The sequence below is a fragment of the Ascidiella aspersa genome, chromosome 1 (genome assembly GCF_963924565.1).
Source record: "Ascidiella aspersa chromosome 1, kaAscAspe10.2, whole genome shotgun sequence".
In the NCBI taxonomy this organism is placed as follows: domain Eukaryota; kingdom Metazoa; phylum Chordata; class Ascidiacea; order Phlebobranchia; family Ascidiidae; genus Ascidiella; species Ascidiella aspersa.
The window spans coordinates 37945185-37961204 of NC_139447.1; the positions used below are offsets into that span (position 1 = coordinate 37945185).

A 16020-nucleotide genomic window follows, 5' to 3' on the forward strand; every position below is an offset into this window, starting at 1 on the left:
ATGAATGAGAAAAAGGCATTTTGCGCTGAAGTGTCGTTAAGTTATTTTTCAACTATTATCACCCATTTCATCAAACAAATCCCGGAATGAAATTTCATAAAGCAGGAAAAGTTTAAGCACGAACTTAAACAAATCTAGGTTTCCTAAATATGTAAAGAAATAATTTAGCTTATGGTGTTTATTTTTGCATGCAAATCAATACAGCAAATACATCAACATTACAGATAAAGATAAATTTTAGCGGTTTTGCAAGCCAGCGAAAGATTTGGATAACTAAAATAGGGATGTACTGGTAGTATGTATTGAAATATACTTAATTAAGGTTATGTATTTAAATAAATTTCAGGTAGCAAGTTTAAAAATAAACTTTTTTTAAGATAGTTAAGATGTTTATATTATATTTTAAAGAAATCAAAACGCAATCTCAACAAAAAACATATTGCACTTATTTAAGAATCACATTCGCACTCATTCTACAGATTTTAAAAGTAAATTTAACTTTTATCAGAAGCAATTATACTAGGTAAGCAAAGCGTAAATTAAGTCGTGATAATTGTCTTATTCCTCAAAACTTTGATTAACTGTTCCGCTGTCTGAACTAACAGTGGTTTCCTTGAAACTTGACTCTACTTTGATTTCCACATTTCCTTGCCCCATCTCCAATCTCTCCTTCTTTTTTGAAAGGCGATATGACTTTCTACGTTGTTTTGTGATGCGAAGGTAACTTATTGCAGTTCCGATCAGAGCAATAACTGGACAGAATAACGGAGATGTGATCCATGAGCGAGAACAAGTTCAATTGGCAGGTCAAATCGAATATAATATGATTACGCGGTCGTATTGATTTTGTCAATAACTTGGATAAAAAAAATTATGTGTAGCTCAGTTGGTAGAGCGACGGTCCCGGTATGGCCAGACGTCGTGAGTTCGAACTTTACCACAGGCTAGTTCTACGAACAGGATTCAGCAGAATATAGAATGCTAACGCGGTCCATATTGGTTTTATCAGTAATTTTGGAAAAAACTCTTTTTTCAATGTGCAATTTATGAGTAGTTCAAAATGCTGGTTGATTGGTTGTTTTTCGACTTCGCCCATCTAAATCGGTGTAGCTCGATAGGTTAGGCTACGGTCCGGGTATGACCAAGGTTGTGAGTGCGAACCTCACGCAGACTAGTTTTTCAGCCTGACCTTGTTTGCATAAAAATCTATAACGACGAATTCGAAACTGTTTGACTGATTCGGTTGGTCTAATAAAAGGAGAAGGGCTAGACGACAGTTGTTGAACAGTGTACAAGTGTTTGTATATAAGTTTAGTACCAAATTTACTTTATGCACGAATACTAAACTTTGCTTTAATCCACATTATTTTTGGTGTTTACCATTTAGTCATTTTACACTGTCAACACCAAGACATATTTTAACCAAATTTGTGTAGTTTTACAACCCAGAATGCATGTCAGCCCTGAAGCAACCAGTTGCACTCTTCCCCAAAATGCCATTTGAACGAACGGTACAGTAACAGAGTGTATAGCATGACAGCACGCTTTGATGTTCAATGTGCTAGTCTAAACAGATTACCAAGGTTAATTGATAACTTAAATATTTGAAAAGCTTTTCTTACCTAAAACAATGCAGACCGACGAAACCACAATCGTCACAATCTGAAAAGTCCGTAATTGTTCTTCTATTTCTAAAAACATAAACAAATTTATCAAACTCTCTTTAAATGAGCATACATACAAAACAATGTTTTATTTAGAGGATACTCAAAATCGAAAATTGATATCAGATCGTAGTTCAACGCAGAGATTCCTGCTTAAAAGTAATTTTATTTAGCATTAACACGGTTTCAACTGGTGTTATAACTAACTCGCTAAAAGCGAATTGTCAACCCTACGTTAGCCCCCAAAACACCTTGGGGAGGTGTAATTTTATAAATGTTTTCTCTTTAAGAATTATACTAATTAAAATACCGGGTATCGGTATCGGAATGAAAAAGTATCAGACATCCCTTGTATGTAATTCTGACTAATATGAGCTTTTTATCATGGAATACCTGGTTGGCCAGGTTTGACTGTTGTTTTTTCCGTTGTTGTTGTTATTGTAGTAGGTTCTGTTGTTGTAGTAACAGTTGTTGTTGCTGCTACCGTAGTTGTATAAGGTACGATAAACACGTTCATCATTGCAATGTTGGATGTAGGGCTGGATTGTACAGCGTCATCATATGCTCGCAATGCAAACCAGATGCTTGAAAAACGGCACATTTTTAGTGAGTTTCGGTTTTTATTTACTAGTTTTCGCATAGCACATTACCAGGCGACGCATAGCACATTACCAGGCGCAGATCTAGGATTTTTGTTGGGTGGACATCAAAGTTACGTCATAACTTGACGTGACAAAGTTACATATAAGCGGTAAGTTATAAAAGAGTAATCTTAAGAACACTTCACAGTAGGTTTATCTCAGTTAGAAAGGTCTTACTTTCAATACAAAAGCTACGTTACAAAGATGTCATTGATTTGCGCAAAGTGTATCTTGTTTAAGTTGTCAAAATTGTTTCGATGTTGCGACGAGACGCACTACGCCTTGGTGCTTAAACGAATTGATCAATTTACATTTAAGTAACTAAAATAAGCAAAAAAACAGTTTGGAAAAAAGTACAAGTGGAATGACTAAAAAGATTCGTACAATCAATTTTAGACCGCCTATGGTATAAATATCAAACAAATTCAGATTGGTAAGTTTCTCAATTGGTGTTGGCCTTAATGCAATACTGCTCCTAGTGGCCGCCTTGTCCAAATCAAAGTAGATGAAAAGAAAATTAGCCGTTTACTTAAGCCGTGACATTGTGTAGTTAACAGCTACCTTCGTTGCTGTTAAGTTTCTGTATTATACATACATGTATGTATATATTTACTGCTATTGGTGTTAATGTTGAAACACGTATTTTTTCGCACTCTTACGAGTTGAAGAAATAACTTGTTTCTATTAAACAGTATTTGTGTAACTATCTTACTCACATCCAAGCAACTATAATGTTAATGTATAGTTCACCTGATAGCGTCCTGGTCAGGAACTTTAATCAATGAAACCACAAAGTTTTCCTCAATTCCAGCTTCTTTGGGATTGTGAATGTCTCCTTCAATCAACATGTCTTTGGTCACAAGGATGCCGGATTCAAAGTAATCTGACAATTGCTTCGCTCCATCGTAGCTGTAACGGATCTGGTAGACTTTTGCTGTGGACACAGTAGCATTAATAAACAAATTAAAAGCAGACCTGTTTTAATGTAGAACAGCTTACCCTTAGTAAGCTGTGTCTAAATAACAAGACCATTCGCTACAAAATAAATATTTTTAATCACACTTGCCTTTAGATGTATTTAAAATGACATTTTTGTGACCTCTGCTTAAAATCATTAGTGTTCACTGTTCACAGTTCATAACCCAAAATGTGTGAAGATTGCAAAGCACAAAACCTGTTCCAGTATCGTAATCGTCTCCTGGAGCTGAAAACGTGAGTCTGACTCCTCTTGAAAGATCAGTGACGTCTAGTTGCTTGGCAACAAGATTAATCACTTTTCCTGGAGGAAGGACATCCACAGATGGATCAACCACAGCTCTGAGTGGAACAATATTAAGAGAAAAATGAAATAGGGCACCAAGGTTATGGAAAAAAAGAGTGCCCTAAACAAAAAAGAAACAACCACAGTTCTGAGTGGAAAAAATAGAAAAAATATTCACGAAAATACACAGTTTTGGAAACAGAAAGTTTTTGCAACACTGCTCTAAACTAAAACTAACATAGCCAACTCTTGCTATCTGTTGAAATATTTATATCTAAGCTTAGCAAAAAAACATGTTTCGTGTCAGAACTACAATCGAGTTATAAGTTAAACACAAAGAAACAAGGAAAAGCGTTACTTTCAGGTGGGAAATAAATGCTGAACTAAAAAGTCAAAACACGAGCATTCCTCACAAATATTCCACTGGCTGGCGCTTGTCATTTACTCCTAAGTTCAACGTTTCCTTTAAACGGCACAAGAAAACAGCCATCCCGAAAATACACCGAATTACTTTGGGTTAAAAGAAACAAAAAACAAGTTTCGAAACAACAATTTGAAATGCTTAGCTAGGAACCGAACGCTTACCGACACTTATAAGTTAAATTATTAATACGTAGCAATAATGCTTGACGTCCGTATCACGAAAAAAACGAAACATGTAAAAAATATTTGATGCATTATTCACATCAAAAGAGTAAAGCATCTTTCATAACAGGGGTCGGCAACCTGCACCCGGCCCGCCGCCTCTTTGACAAATTAAACAAGAGTGCATTTCACATACTTTTTTACTATTTGCGCGAATGATCTTTATAAACGTCCGGTTTGTTTACATTTTAATGCTGTCTTTTGAATTAGATCAGCGCTTCTATACCGTTGCGCTGTTGGAGGCTGCCAAGTGCGTCGCGACAAACGAAAAACTTATTCAAAATACCGAACATTTAAAATTTAACATTTTTCTATTTTCGGCAATGTAATAAAAACTTGCAAGAAATTTAAAAGAAATGCCGGTATACCCCAAAAAAATCGCGCTCGATTCGTTTGCCAGGTGTGCCTTCATTCAAAAGGTTAACAAACGCTGAGCTAGATTAACTTTAAACATTTTTGCATTTCCTCAAAGCATGACCCGTGTGAACTCGAATTTTAAACCAAACAAACTAATTCACAGTTGTTCTAACAAGAAAATAACACAATTCTTAGTTATCACTTTGTGCGGCCCGCAGAGACTTTTCTGAGTTTGGTTGTGGCCCGCCACTAGAAAAAGGTTGCCGACCCCTGATCTATAAGAAAATGTCACTTCAGGCCAAGAGATGCTTTAGATGGAAGTCATAAAGACTATATCCCTAAAAATTCAGTTGAGGCGTCTCACCCCTCATATGAGAATCCTCCTGGTGAAACGACCCTCGTGAAAGGATCAAGGTCTGATGTGCTCACCCCATTCTCACCACTGTTAAGACCAGGTAAAGTAGGACCCTTTGGGTTCACGTGAAGTGTACCTGTGAATGCACAAGGTTTTCGTCGATATACACATGGCTACTGCTTTCTGACTTCTAGCTACGAAAGCTACGCCAAAATAAGTGTTTAAATCCCATGGTACCACTAACTTAAAAGAAACTGTGAAAATTTTAGTTTTTATTTTGTAGGCTACTACTTGAGTGGTTCAAAGGAAATTATTGGTTAAAAACTGTCTTAAATTGTGACGAAAAAAAAATAGGCAGCAGCATATAGCTTTTAATTTTACAGTACCCAGTAAAAGAGCTTTCGAAAATCCTAATTATTTAACATGAATAAGTCTTAAAATCTAGTTTATCTGTGAATAATTCAAAGTTTTTTTGCGTAAAAATACTTCATGGTTTTATTTGTAAATGTATAAACTAAACATCTTGGCCGATATAAGTTATAAAAAAAACTATTTTGTTTCAATTTAGGAATTATATGTATTTCTTCTTCTTTAAAACTCCGTAAATTTAAGAATTATAAATACATGAATGGTTTGTTATTCAAACATATGTGATTCAAACATACATAAGAAGCTTCTCCGAAAAATTATTTTAACTTTACTAAGTGGTGAAAGTTTTTAAGTATTTTGGTAGCTATTTTCATTAAAAATCTTTACTTTTATCGCATTCCTACAGCCAAAGCAACTTAACGTTTTAAAACTATAAGTGTATGATATCAATTATTAGTACTACAAATAACGAACTATAACTTACCGTTACTGTCAATGTATCCCGGATTGTAAGTTGCAGACGATTTCTTATGTTTATGGGTCGATAAAACCGTTTGATTACCGATACCGGTGACTTTGACCTAAGATGAACATAACAAAAGTAGCCGAATTAATGTGTGGAAGGCTACTTTAGGACATAAAGGTTGGATGTTGTAGTTAGATGTAAAATAAATATATTTTCAATAGGGGTGTTCGATAATATCGGATCGGAACCGATATACGATCCCATATAGCATCGGTGTTCGAACGATACTAGCGTGGTATCGGCGCCGATTGAATAACAAATTAATTAACGATTTTGCCAAGCGATTTAACTGAAGTCAAAGCGATTTAACTGAAGTCAAAGCGATTTAACTGAAGTCAAAGCGATTTAACTGAAGTCAAAGCGATTTAACTGAAGTCAAAGCGATTTAACTGAAGTCAAAGCGATTTAACTGAAGTCAAAGCGATTTAACTGAAGTCAAAGCGATTTAACTGAAGTCAAAGCGATTTAACTGAAGTCAAAGCGATTTAACTGAAGTCAAAGCGATTTAACTGAATACTTCAAAGCAATAAACTAAAACTGAAGTAACTCAACGTTTTGTCAATTTTTGTTTCAATCAAAATAATATCGCCAATTATTTTAATAAATAACGTAATTTAAGCGTTATTTATTACAGAAGTATGTTGCATTTTGAAAGTTTCAAATAAATCTTAAGATAATGACTGGAGTTAGCTGAACGAAGAATGAACATCAAACCCATACAGAAGTAGGCTGAAGGTTAGTATAGTTAAGAATAATTTAAAATTGATTATCAAAGTTCAAAAATATTTTACCCCCTTTTGTATATTTTAGCTACTTAAGTTTTCATTGTCATTCCATGTGCTTTAATATTTTTTAGCAAACCGAATGTTTAAGGCTTATTAGACAATTAGCCGACTGATTGGGTAATTAGAACACGTTTTTTCTTTACCATTCAGAAAGACACACTTTATGGGTAATGAAGCACGCAAACAACAGAACACTAAGAACACCTTTGTAAGGAATTGTAAAATACTAACAACATACAAATAATATTTAGACTAGAAGAGAATAGTAGTTATGTATATTAAATCTCGTAGGATATTTTTAAAATCGCCAATTTTCATTATGTCGAGGTAGGTAAAACAATATTAACTTTACTGTCATATGCAAGAAAACATACACCATTATCAAAAAAGATAGATTTATATATTCCAACCTGAACAGCATATCTTCCGGTTTGAAAATAAGTCGTAAAATATCGAGAATAAACTCCGTCGTCTTTTCTAATGTCTGGTGCTGCGTAAAAAAACTTGTTACCAGAATGCAAAAACGAAGAAAAGACATTACAATAAAAATGTATAGGCTGTAATGTAATAACGTGTTTTAAAACCTATTTGAGGATAATAAAATTGCTGGCTTGAATTATTATAGTTATACACAGCGGTACAAAACTTTCCACCAGGTTTTCGGAGCACCGAGTATCTAGTTTGACTAAAGCACGATAACCAGTTCATTTTTTTATTTGCTTTTTGATGATAGCCCATGTCTACCTCCTATAAAAGATTGGCATATTTTTTAGTGATTTTTTTTGCTTTTTGGCTATTCTATGTTAGTGGGCTTTAAGCCTTTAACCAAAGAATTACCCAGCAGACATAAGTGTGAAAACATTGTACTTCACATCTGAATATGCCTTAATTTATAATAGTTTTATGATACCGAAACTTTGGTAAACACTTAAAATTATGATAAACGCCTAAAAAATAAATTATTTTAGTAAACGTACATGCGCCTGTATCAAACAACTGAAGTTCAGTTTTTGTTCCATTCGGCAAAGTTATAGTCGCCATAACATCTGCATCTAAGATCGGAGTATGGCCTTGTGTTACCTGCGATATACACACCAGGATAAATATAGTTACAAAACTTGTTCTGAATTTTTTTTCACCGTTCTTCTTCTGGAAATTGCGAAATGGCACATGCACCTTAATTAGCTGGGCTGAGACTACGGTGATTCGCGCAGTTTTCTATATAACTCAGCGTACAAAACAGGGCTGCTGATTCCAACTCGGGACTCGACGGAGTCGGTTTGTATTGCTGGAGTCGAGCTCGGGTCTCGGTACTCGAGTAAGACAACCTAAAACTACCCGAGTCCCGAGTCCGACGTGCGCATGCGCAGTACCAACTTTTGCAACTGATATGGCGGCCAACTGGAAAATGTAATGGCTGAATAGGACATGATCGAATATTTTTTCAACCATGTATTGTGAGGGAATGAATTCTATGACACCCCTATGAGGGGATTGTTGAAAATCCACTTACTTTAGTTACGTAAATTGGCTAAATACAGGCTATAGAGTCTGAGCCGGACTCGAGACTCGAAAAATCGCACATTTGGTCGGAGTCGAACTCGGGTTATTTGTAGCCGACTCCGCAGCCCTGGTGCAAAATGTGGAATATACGTGCGTTTCGAATGACAGGTGCCAAGCTAACAAAGTACAATTTAATGTAGGATAAATGATTTACACGCCCAGGGAAAGTTATGAAGCTGTAATACTTTACGATAACATGTTAGAATATAGCGTAAAAAAAGGGTGATTTACGCAATCAAACACTTTTCACAAAACACCTAATAATAATTGTCAGAAAATATTGGAGAACCCCTTTAATATTTAAACAAAGAAAGATGTTTAAAAAATACGTTACATTCATTCCATCCAAACCAATGAAATTAATTACTGTCAACATATTGTCAAAGATTAAAAATAATCTATCTAATTTAACGGTTGATGCTCGCAGACTCTTTCAAAATTCTACACAAACACCAAGAAGTTAGCGAATACCTCTAATGGAGAAATAGCTGATTTAGAATCTCAATCTTTGTTGATATTTCTCTTATTCAAAATTGACAACAAAGTGACACTGTTGACAAATTGTATTTCACTGACGAGCTTTCGCACAACCGTGCTTTAGGTATAAGATACAAATCAAAAATACAATTTGTTATCAGTATCTCCTGTTTTCGATACCTAATTTAGAATATGGATAGATAGATTACGCAGGTGGGTAATAGATTACACAATGGTTCCCAGTGAAGTATTCAACGACGACCCCGGCCACCCTGGAACCTCAGGAACTTCCAGAATTGCCCCAATTTTTTTCCCTAATTGCTGCCAGCGTCTTTGCACAACGATTTCAACTACTGTGACGTCACACAAGTTTGCGCGATTACGTCAGAGGGACGCTGCTAGAGTGACGTAACGAAGAAACGCAGGACGTCGCTAAAAAGGGTCCAGTTGCTTCCGAGGAACCCCTTGGACTCGGAAAAATTACTGCTGTGAAAACTGCAGGTGGTAAATAATTTTGTTGGGGGATAGATTACGCAGGTGGGACAGTAGCAAAGTATAGTAAAAGGTAAAGGGTATTGCACGTATAGTAAAGGTATTGTGCAGTCACGTACATTACAGCAGAAGTTTACCAAGGTAGACACTTTATTATAGCCACGTAGGTCGCTATGTTCACGCAACCCAAGTTCGGAAAAGTGATTTACAGCATCAGCAAACAGAAAACGTGTTTCGGGGTGTCAAAGTGCAGCATAAGTTAATTATAGGTTTTTGAAGTGAGGATTTACGAGCTTGAACAACAACAGGTCAACGAGGGCTGTTTAACACGCTGCAATCGATTTTGCTGCAATATTATGCAGGGAACCAGTATACACAGCAAATTCAAAAAAGTATACAGCAATCCCAAAAAGACGAAATACTTATGTGACTTAAAAAATAAACAATTTTTTCCAACAACACTTTCAAAACACTCAACTTAAGTTGGAGATAAGATAAATTAGAATAATTAAAAAAAAACATGGTGTTTCCTTTTTATTATGAAAACCAATTTGTAACAAAGTCATTCAAGTTTAGAAACAATAGTTAACAATGATTTCCCTCTTTTTAAAGTGTTTTTTCTTAATATAACCAAGATACACTTCATAGAAATCTATAAAATTACACCAATCTTAACCACAGTGCACAAAAGCACATTAGGTCGTCTCAAACCTTTCCATAAACAACGATGGGCTCCAGATTTCTCGCGTCAATTTCAGACATTCCAGATTCAACAACAATCGGTTTGACGTCACGATCTGACGCCATTGACGTCACTATGACGTCAACCTTTTGAGTGTAAGTGTGAATGGCGTAAACCTGGAATTGCCATCTGCCAACCTGAAAGTAAAAGAATGAAAATTCAGTTAGTTTTTTTTACTTTAGTTGGTTTTGGTAAATAGCTTATGAGCAATATTGCAATGAAATTAGTATTTGAATATCAATTGCTAGCAGTGTTATACCTTTGCGATTTCCTCTATTGTAAACGTCATCAACCTCAAATTAGAGTCAACCTCAGCCAATATATCGCAATTTAGGCTTGCTTCTGAGCAATACATCGCTCCGTCAGGTTCAGACAACGTAATATAAGGAGGATCGCCTTGTGACCAAGTGAAGGTAAACACAGTGTTGTTGCCAATCGTTGAATCAATGTAAACCGTGTTTACTGCTGTTGTGGGGTTTGTGGCAGCAAGTAAATTGACGTCTTTGGTTTCAATGAGGGTGGATGGAAGAACAAAGGAATTGCTGTACAACTGCAAAACAAACCATTATTTAAAGCATTGTTATTTCAAAAGGCAAAGTAGTAGCAATAATTGGCCTACATTTACAGTTATGCAAAATATATATTTATGACCGCTATTCAAATATAGGTTAAAATGTTTCGTATAAATTATACAATAGAACATAAAAAATTATAAAGTTATTTGTATTTAAAGGCCACCTGAAAAACCTCATTGTAGACATCGCCATCTCCTGTATTTGCCAAATTTTTAAAGCTTTCCATAAGAGATACAAGATCAAGGTCCTCATTGAAGAACCAATCTCCGCCGCTATCTTCACTTAAATTCTGTAGAGCCTGATTGATCGAAATGTTGTTTTGACCTCCGAAAAAAATTGTACCGACAAATATTTCCTAAAAATTAAAAATAAATTAAGAAGTCGTTTGACATCACTAACCAGCAGTTTGTCGTTTAGATACAAACAGAACCACGAAGAGTATAAAAAAACTAAAACAACTTTTTATTCCTGAGTCCTTTTTGAATAAAATTGTTTTATATATAATTATATCCTTTGTGGTTCTGTTTGGGTTTTACGATATGGATAAAAGATCAATAATTAATAGTGTTGGAACAGGCTTAGATCCAAATATAAACAATAAAAATAATATTATTTATTGATTGATCGATTTAGAAGTTTTAATAACATTTATTTTTCAGCAACCTTAGAAAGAACTGCGTCCGCTATTTCGTAAACATAGGGAGATCGGTTTTCCTCTCCATCTGACAACACAATCAAATTACCACCAACCACAGTTCCATCGTTCTCCAGCATCTAATTTCACAGTTAAGGTATTGAGTTATAATAGAATAAGACGTAGTAAGAATATCAATGCCCATGCAAAAGTATAGCTAACAACATAGGGTGAAAATAAATAAAGAGTTATTCCTAGCGTTTTTACAATGGTAGGCCTACTTACTTCTGTATGGGCTTTGGTAGTCTTACTACGTTTTACTATAAACTCCAGCCATTATGCTTTAGACATAATAAGAAAAATAAAGCCCAAATTAATGTTAGTAGCATTGTGTGAATGTATAAACAAAGCCATATTTCAGTATTAATGCTTAATGTCCGTTTTTAAGACGTAGAAAAAATTACCAAATCAGAAGTCCCAAAAATAAGATGATATAACAAAGAGCTTTAGGTATACGTAGAATTTATACCATTTTATCCATGAATAAACATTTGTCACGTTTAGACACAAATATGAAATTTAGTTAGTCTAAAACAACTTTTAGACTCTTAACGTCACCTGCATTGCGTTTTCAATTCCACACCCAATGCAAGTTCCGCCATATGCTGTTAAACCGCTTATGTTATTCACCAAGTGATCTCTGTTTTCGTCAATCAAAACCAAGTCAATTATGTCAGTTGCGTAGGTATTAAACTCCACAATACCAACTTTGCTTCCATTTGGGAGAAACTGGCTTGCGAATAAACTGGCGGCAGTTTGCATTTCTTCGAGTCTGCTTGGAGTCTGTGCGCGAAAAAAAGGCGTTAATTTAATCAAACAAACTCTTCAAGAAATATTGTGTTGTGCATTTTATAAGCTTGGACAGCTCATCCCAATGTAAGTATTAATTAACTTAAATTTAAATTGTTGTGGAGATCGACCATTGTATCTATTTCGTGCCTTGCGTTATGTTATCGCACTTCAGAGCAGGGCTGTGGAGTCGGATTTCAACGAAGTTGGTTTGTTTTACTGGAGTTGGACTCGGTACTCGAGTAAGACCACCTAAAACTACCCAAGTCTTAAGTCCAATGTGCGCATGCGCAGTACCAAATTTTGAAACTGATATGACCGCCAACTATAAATGGTTAGAAGCGGAACAGCATACGGTGGATATTTTTAAACCATGTATTGTGAGTAAATTAATTATGTGACACCCATATAAATGAATTGCTGAATATCCACAAATATTTAGTTGCGTAATTGGCAGGATACAGGTTAAAAAGTCTAAGCCGAATTGGGAACTCAACGAAATCGCATATTTTTCCAGAGTCGGAGTCGGAGCCGGATTCGGGTTATTTTTAGCCGACTCTGCATCCCTGGTTGGAGTCTACTGCCCTGCAGCATTAACATCTTTTACACGCGTGCCCGAGTTGGTATTTCGCTAGCGTCCCTTAAGTGCAGTAACTATTGGTTTATTTGGAAATAGCGATTGCAGTCTCTGCCCAATACAACGGTGCGTTTTTCTGTTTCTGTGTGCAGCTTGATAATGCCTAATAAACCTTGTATATATTTAGGAAAATATCATTATTTCGACGAACAGCACCCACCCCATAAATCATGCTTCCCGAAGTGTCCAGAACAAGAACAAAGTTCGTATAATTCAACGCTTTCACCACGTTTATGTTTGTGGCTGGAGGTTGCAGGTTAGGACTTGGTTGGTTCGCTCCACCAGCAAAGTCAGGCGACTTCATAATGACAGCCCAAGTGCTCTTGCGATCGCAAAGTCCGTTGTGTTCGTTATCTGGGTCGCTGTTGTGGCCATTCCCATCTGGAGAGTCGTCGCAGAAGTGAATTACCTGCAATTGGACTCATGTGTTATACAACTGAGTCATGGAATTTATTACGAATGCATGGTTATGGAGTCAAAGACAGACGTGGGACACGACACTCAACGAAGCCTGTTAATTTTACTGAAGTCGAACATGAACTTACGTCTTTGTGGAAATGGTGCGACATGAGTGAAGAGCTGACAGATTGACTTTCGTGTGGATAAAACACACAACCATCCTCTGGTAAGCTTGGTTGTCCTATTTCCTTATTTTCGCATGGCCTTCCCACTCCATTTTCATCAACCATCGCTTCCCCGGTAAAACCAATTGGGCACCTTGGAAAAAAAGTCGGTATATTCAATTTATAGTAAAGTCAAATGATCCAGGATTTTAACACGATTAAAATGCTTTAACAACAGAAACTTGGTTTAATTTAAATCACAGAACAGCTCACCTCATTGCTTGTGCACTTCCGTCGCTGTGGATATAAAACGATTCATTTTGCGACGTTTCGTCGAAAACTCCCCAACGAAGATGCGCCCACTCGTGGACAAATACCTTGCCTATAACAAAAAGTCAGTCTTGTTAAATATCTACTAGTTAAGTCATGCAACAAAAAAAAAGCAATAACAACAAACAAAATAGAGTAGAGTTGTCATAAAGATTTCATCTGACAGTTATACTTTAATATGAATATGACGTCATAAAAAAACTAAACTGTATTTGAATATTTCTATATGAATAAGGTAACTGACTCACTGTGGAGTCGTATCTAATTCAGTAGAATCCTGCATTTTTTTCCTAGGGAAACCTGGGTTTTTAGAGCAGCCTAACTAGAATTTATAATAACTAAACATTTTCCCACTATACTTACTGATACTTACCTATATTTATTTATACTTATACCCACCACCACAAACACAAGGTTAAAAAGATTAAACCTCCAACAACAGTTGAAATTGGTTTCTCAAAACAAATGGTTGAACTGTGTGGTTCACCCTCCAATGTAGCTGTGTTAACTTCTCACCTCTGGGCCCAAAATCGTTGACAAAGGTTTCATTTTTGAGATATTGTGGAGTAAAAAAAATTTCCTTTCCAGGCTCGCCACACTGCTCGTACTGTACCGTGTAAGGGGTTTCCCCGTATTGTTCATTGGCCTCTATTTTCACGTCGGCCTGCAAAAGTTTTCCGATAAATGTATTTCTTGTATTTATGTAGTAGAAATAAATGCAGTTTTTCAGAAATATTTTATTCAGCAAAATACTTTGAAAGTAATTCGACCATCCCTCCTATAATAATTCGTGGAAACGTTTTACAAGTTACGCCTAGAAATTCCAACTTTCTAAAAGAATTCTTCGTAACGATAAAGTCCCACTAGAAACTACAAAGTTTATTAACAAAGGTTGGGCCTAATAACCACAGAACGACAAATCATTTTCTAGAAAATCGACATCATCTTACTAATTTGTATCATCCTCACTTAATGTGACTAAGAAGCAAATCAAAGCATTACTTTTAAAAGGTGGGAAGAAATGTCTTTTAACAGAAATATATATTTCGCCTTATAAATAGGCATCATCAGTTTCTTGTGATAGTAGTGCATGACGTAAGGCTTTAAGGTTTTAACACCTGAGACCAGGGGTTAAAACCAGTGTCCGTAAACCACTTGGGGGTACGTAGACTAGTTTTAGGTGCTTTATGCAAGCCCAATTAAAATCTTTGTCTATAATTTAAAAATGAAATTAATTTGAATGTATTTGGACTTTAGTTCAGTTTCGCATTTGTTTGACTAAACGGTTCCTTAAGTCTACTCGTTTTGTGTCAGCAATTTGTTCAACCTGATCCACAGACCGATTTTAAAAAAGTACTTTTTACTAAAACTTACTTATTTAAGCGGCACACTTTTCAAAAACATTTCTTCATCCACACAAATGTTTCAGTTTGCAAAAAAGCTTTTACCATAACCATCCTTTATTTGGTACAGCTAACATAAGATTAACCATAGATTTAATAAAAATGCAGATATCCATATTTTTGGAAAAACATTAAAAACCCTTGTCTTACGTTGTCGTAAACTTGTCCTCGTGGATATCCATAGTTTCCGCTGGTCCACGTTTTCGGCACGAGTATTGTGACGTCACCAAAGTACGCCATCTTGTGGGTGGCCACCCAAAGTACGCCACTTGCGTCATGCATCATCGCCTGCATTAAAAAGTTCAGTAATCTATTTGTGTGCAGTCGCCCATAGTATAATACTGAAGGAAAATCCTTCAGGCGGGAATTTACAAAAATCGTGTTTATTTGTGTAATAGCTGTACATAAAATAAAATATGCAAGTTTTGTTACCCTAAAGTTTTGCTGTCTTTCAGGGCCTTAACATGGTTTATTTTTTTAACTTAGCTAGAACAACCCATGTAAAGGTAGGTAGCACTTTGAACGAAAATGCAAAATACTACCTACTTCCGTATGGGCTTTAATATTCTTACTACAATCTACAACGTTGCTTCAATCCGATAACTTAAATTGTCAAAATTGGCATTTATTTGAATTAAGATACTGATGATGATTTTAGGAGAGAAGTATATTAATCGTAACATCCAGACAAACTGATTTTGGGAATATACCTGAGCATGTCATTTAAACAAAAAAACATATTAATACCCTTTCTTGAAAAATGACTTAGCATATATCATGCATACACGCCATACCTTTATAGAATCGATAAGTTCCGGATCTTCAGGTACTTCCGGATTAATAGCGATCACTAATCCGGTGTAAGCGTTGTCGACCAAAGTAACTTTATCAAATGATGCTGAGCACGTGGAAACAATCATCAACAATAATCCAAATAACCTAATTTTGCCCATCATCTTTACACTTTCAAAATACTCAGATATACTAATTTGTATACGCTTGTAAAAATAGAAAATGTAGCACTGAATATGTGATAATGTAAATTACCCTTGAAATATAAACGTCCAGCTTAGTTCCCGAATTTTTTTTTTTTTTTTATCTGGCAAATATCTCACTTCCTACATCTTAGAAAATAATGAATATCTTACTTCT

The 16020-nt window shown here is 35.6% G+C and overlaps 1 protein-coding gene across 1 annotated transcript; it reads right to left on the reverse strand.

Moving 5' to 3' along the window:
- Positions 1–558: 558 nt before the first annotated feature.
- Positions 559–15788, reverse strand: LOC146170385 (calcium-activated chloride channel regulator 1-like). The gene is made up of 20 exons (XM_083388637.1): positions 15663–15788; positions 15019–15156; positions 13982–14129; positions 13409–13517; positions 13118–13289; positions 12733–12981; positions 11705–11929; positions 11116–11226; positions 10616–10750; positions 10137–10427; positions 9847–10014; positions 7581–7683; positions 7014–7093; positions 5777–5873; positions 4933–5059; positions 3480–3622; positions 3056–3239; positions 2058–2248; positions 1623–1691; positions 559–752 (listed from the first exon to the last, which is right to left on the reverse strand). The coding sequence occupies exons 1-20, from the start codon at positions 15786–15788 to the stop codon at positions 559–561; spliced, it is 3060 nt and encodes a 1019-aa protein (XP_083244763.1).
- Positions 15789–16020: the final 232 nt, after the last annotated feature.

Excerpts from the sequence above, each read along its gene's own strand:
- LOC146170385 (XM_083388637.1), bottom strand. The coding sequence starts at position 15,788 with ATGATTGTTTCCACGTGCTCAGCATCATTTGATAAAGTTACTTTGGTC. Across the intron at positions 15,157-15,662 it reads AACTTATCGATTCTATAAAG|GCGATGATGCATGACGCAAG; the intron begins GTATGGCGTGTA and ends TTTTTAATGCAG. Across the intron at positions 12,982-13,117 it reads CGCACCATTTCCACAAAGAC|GTAATTCACTTCTGCGACGA; the intron begins GTAAGTTCATGT and ends GTCCAATTGCAG.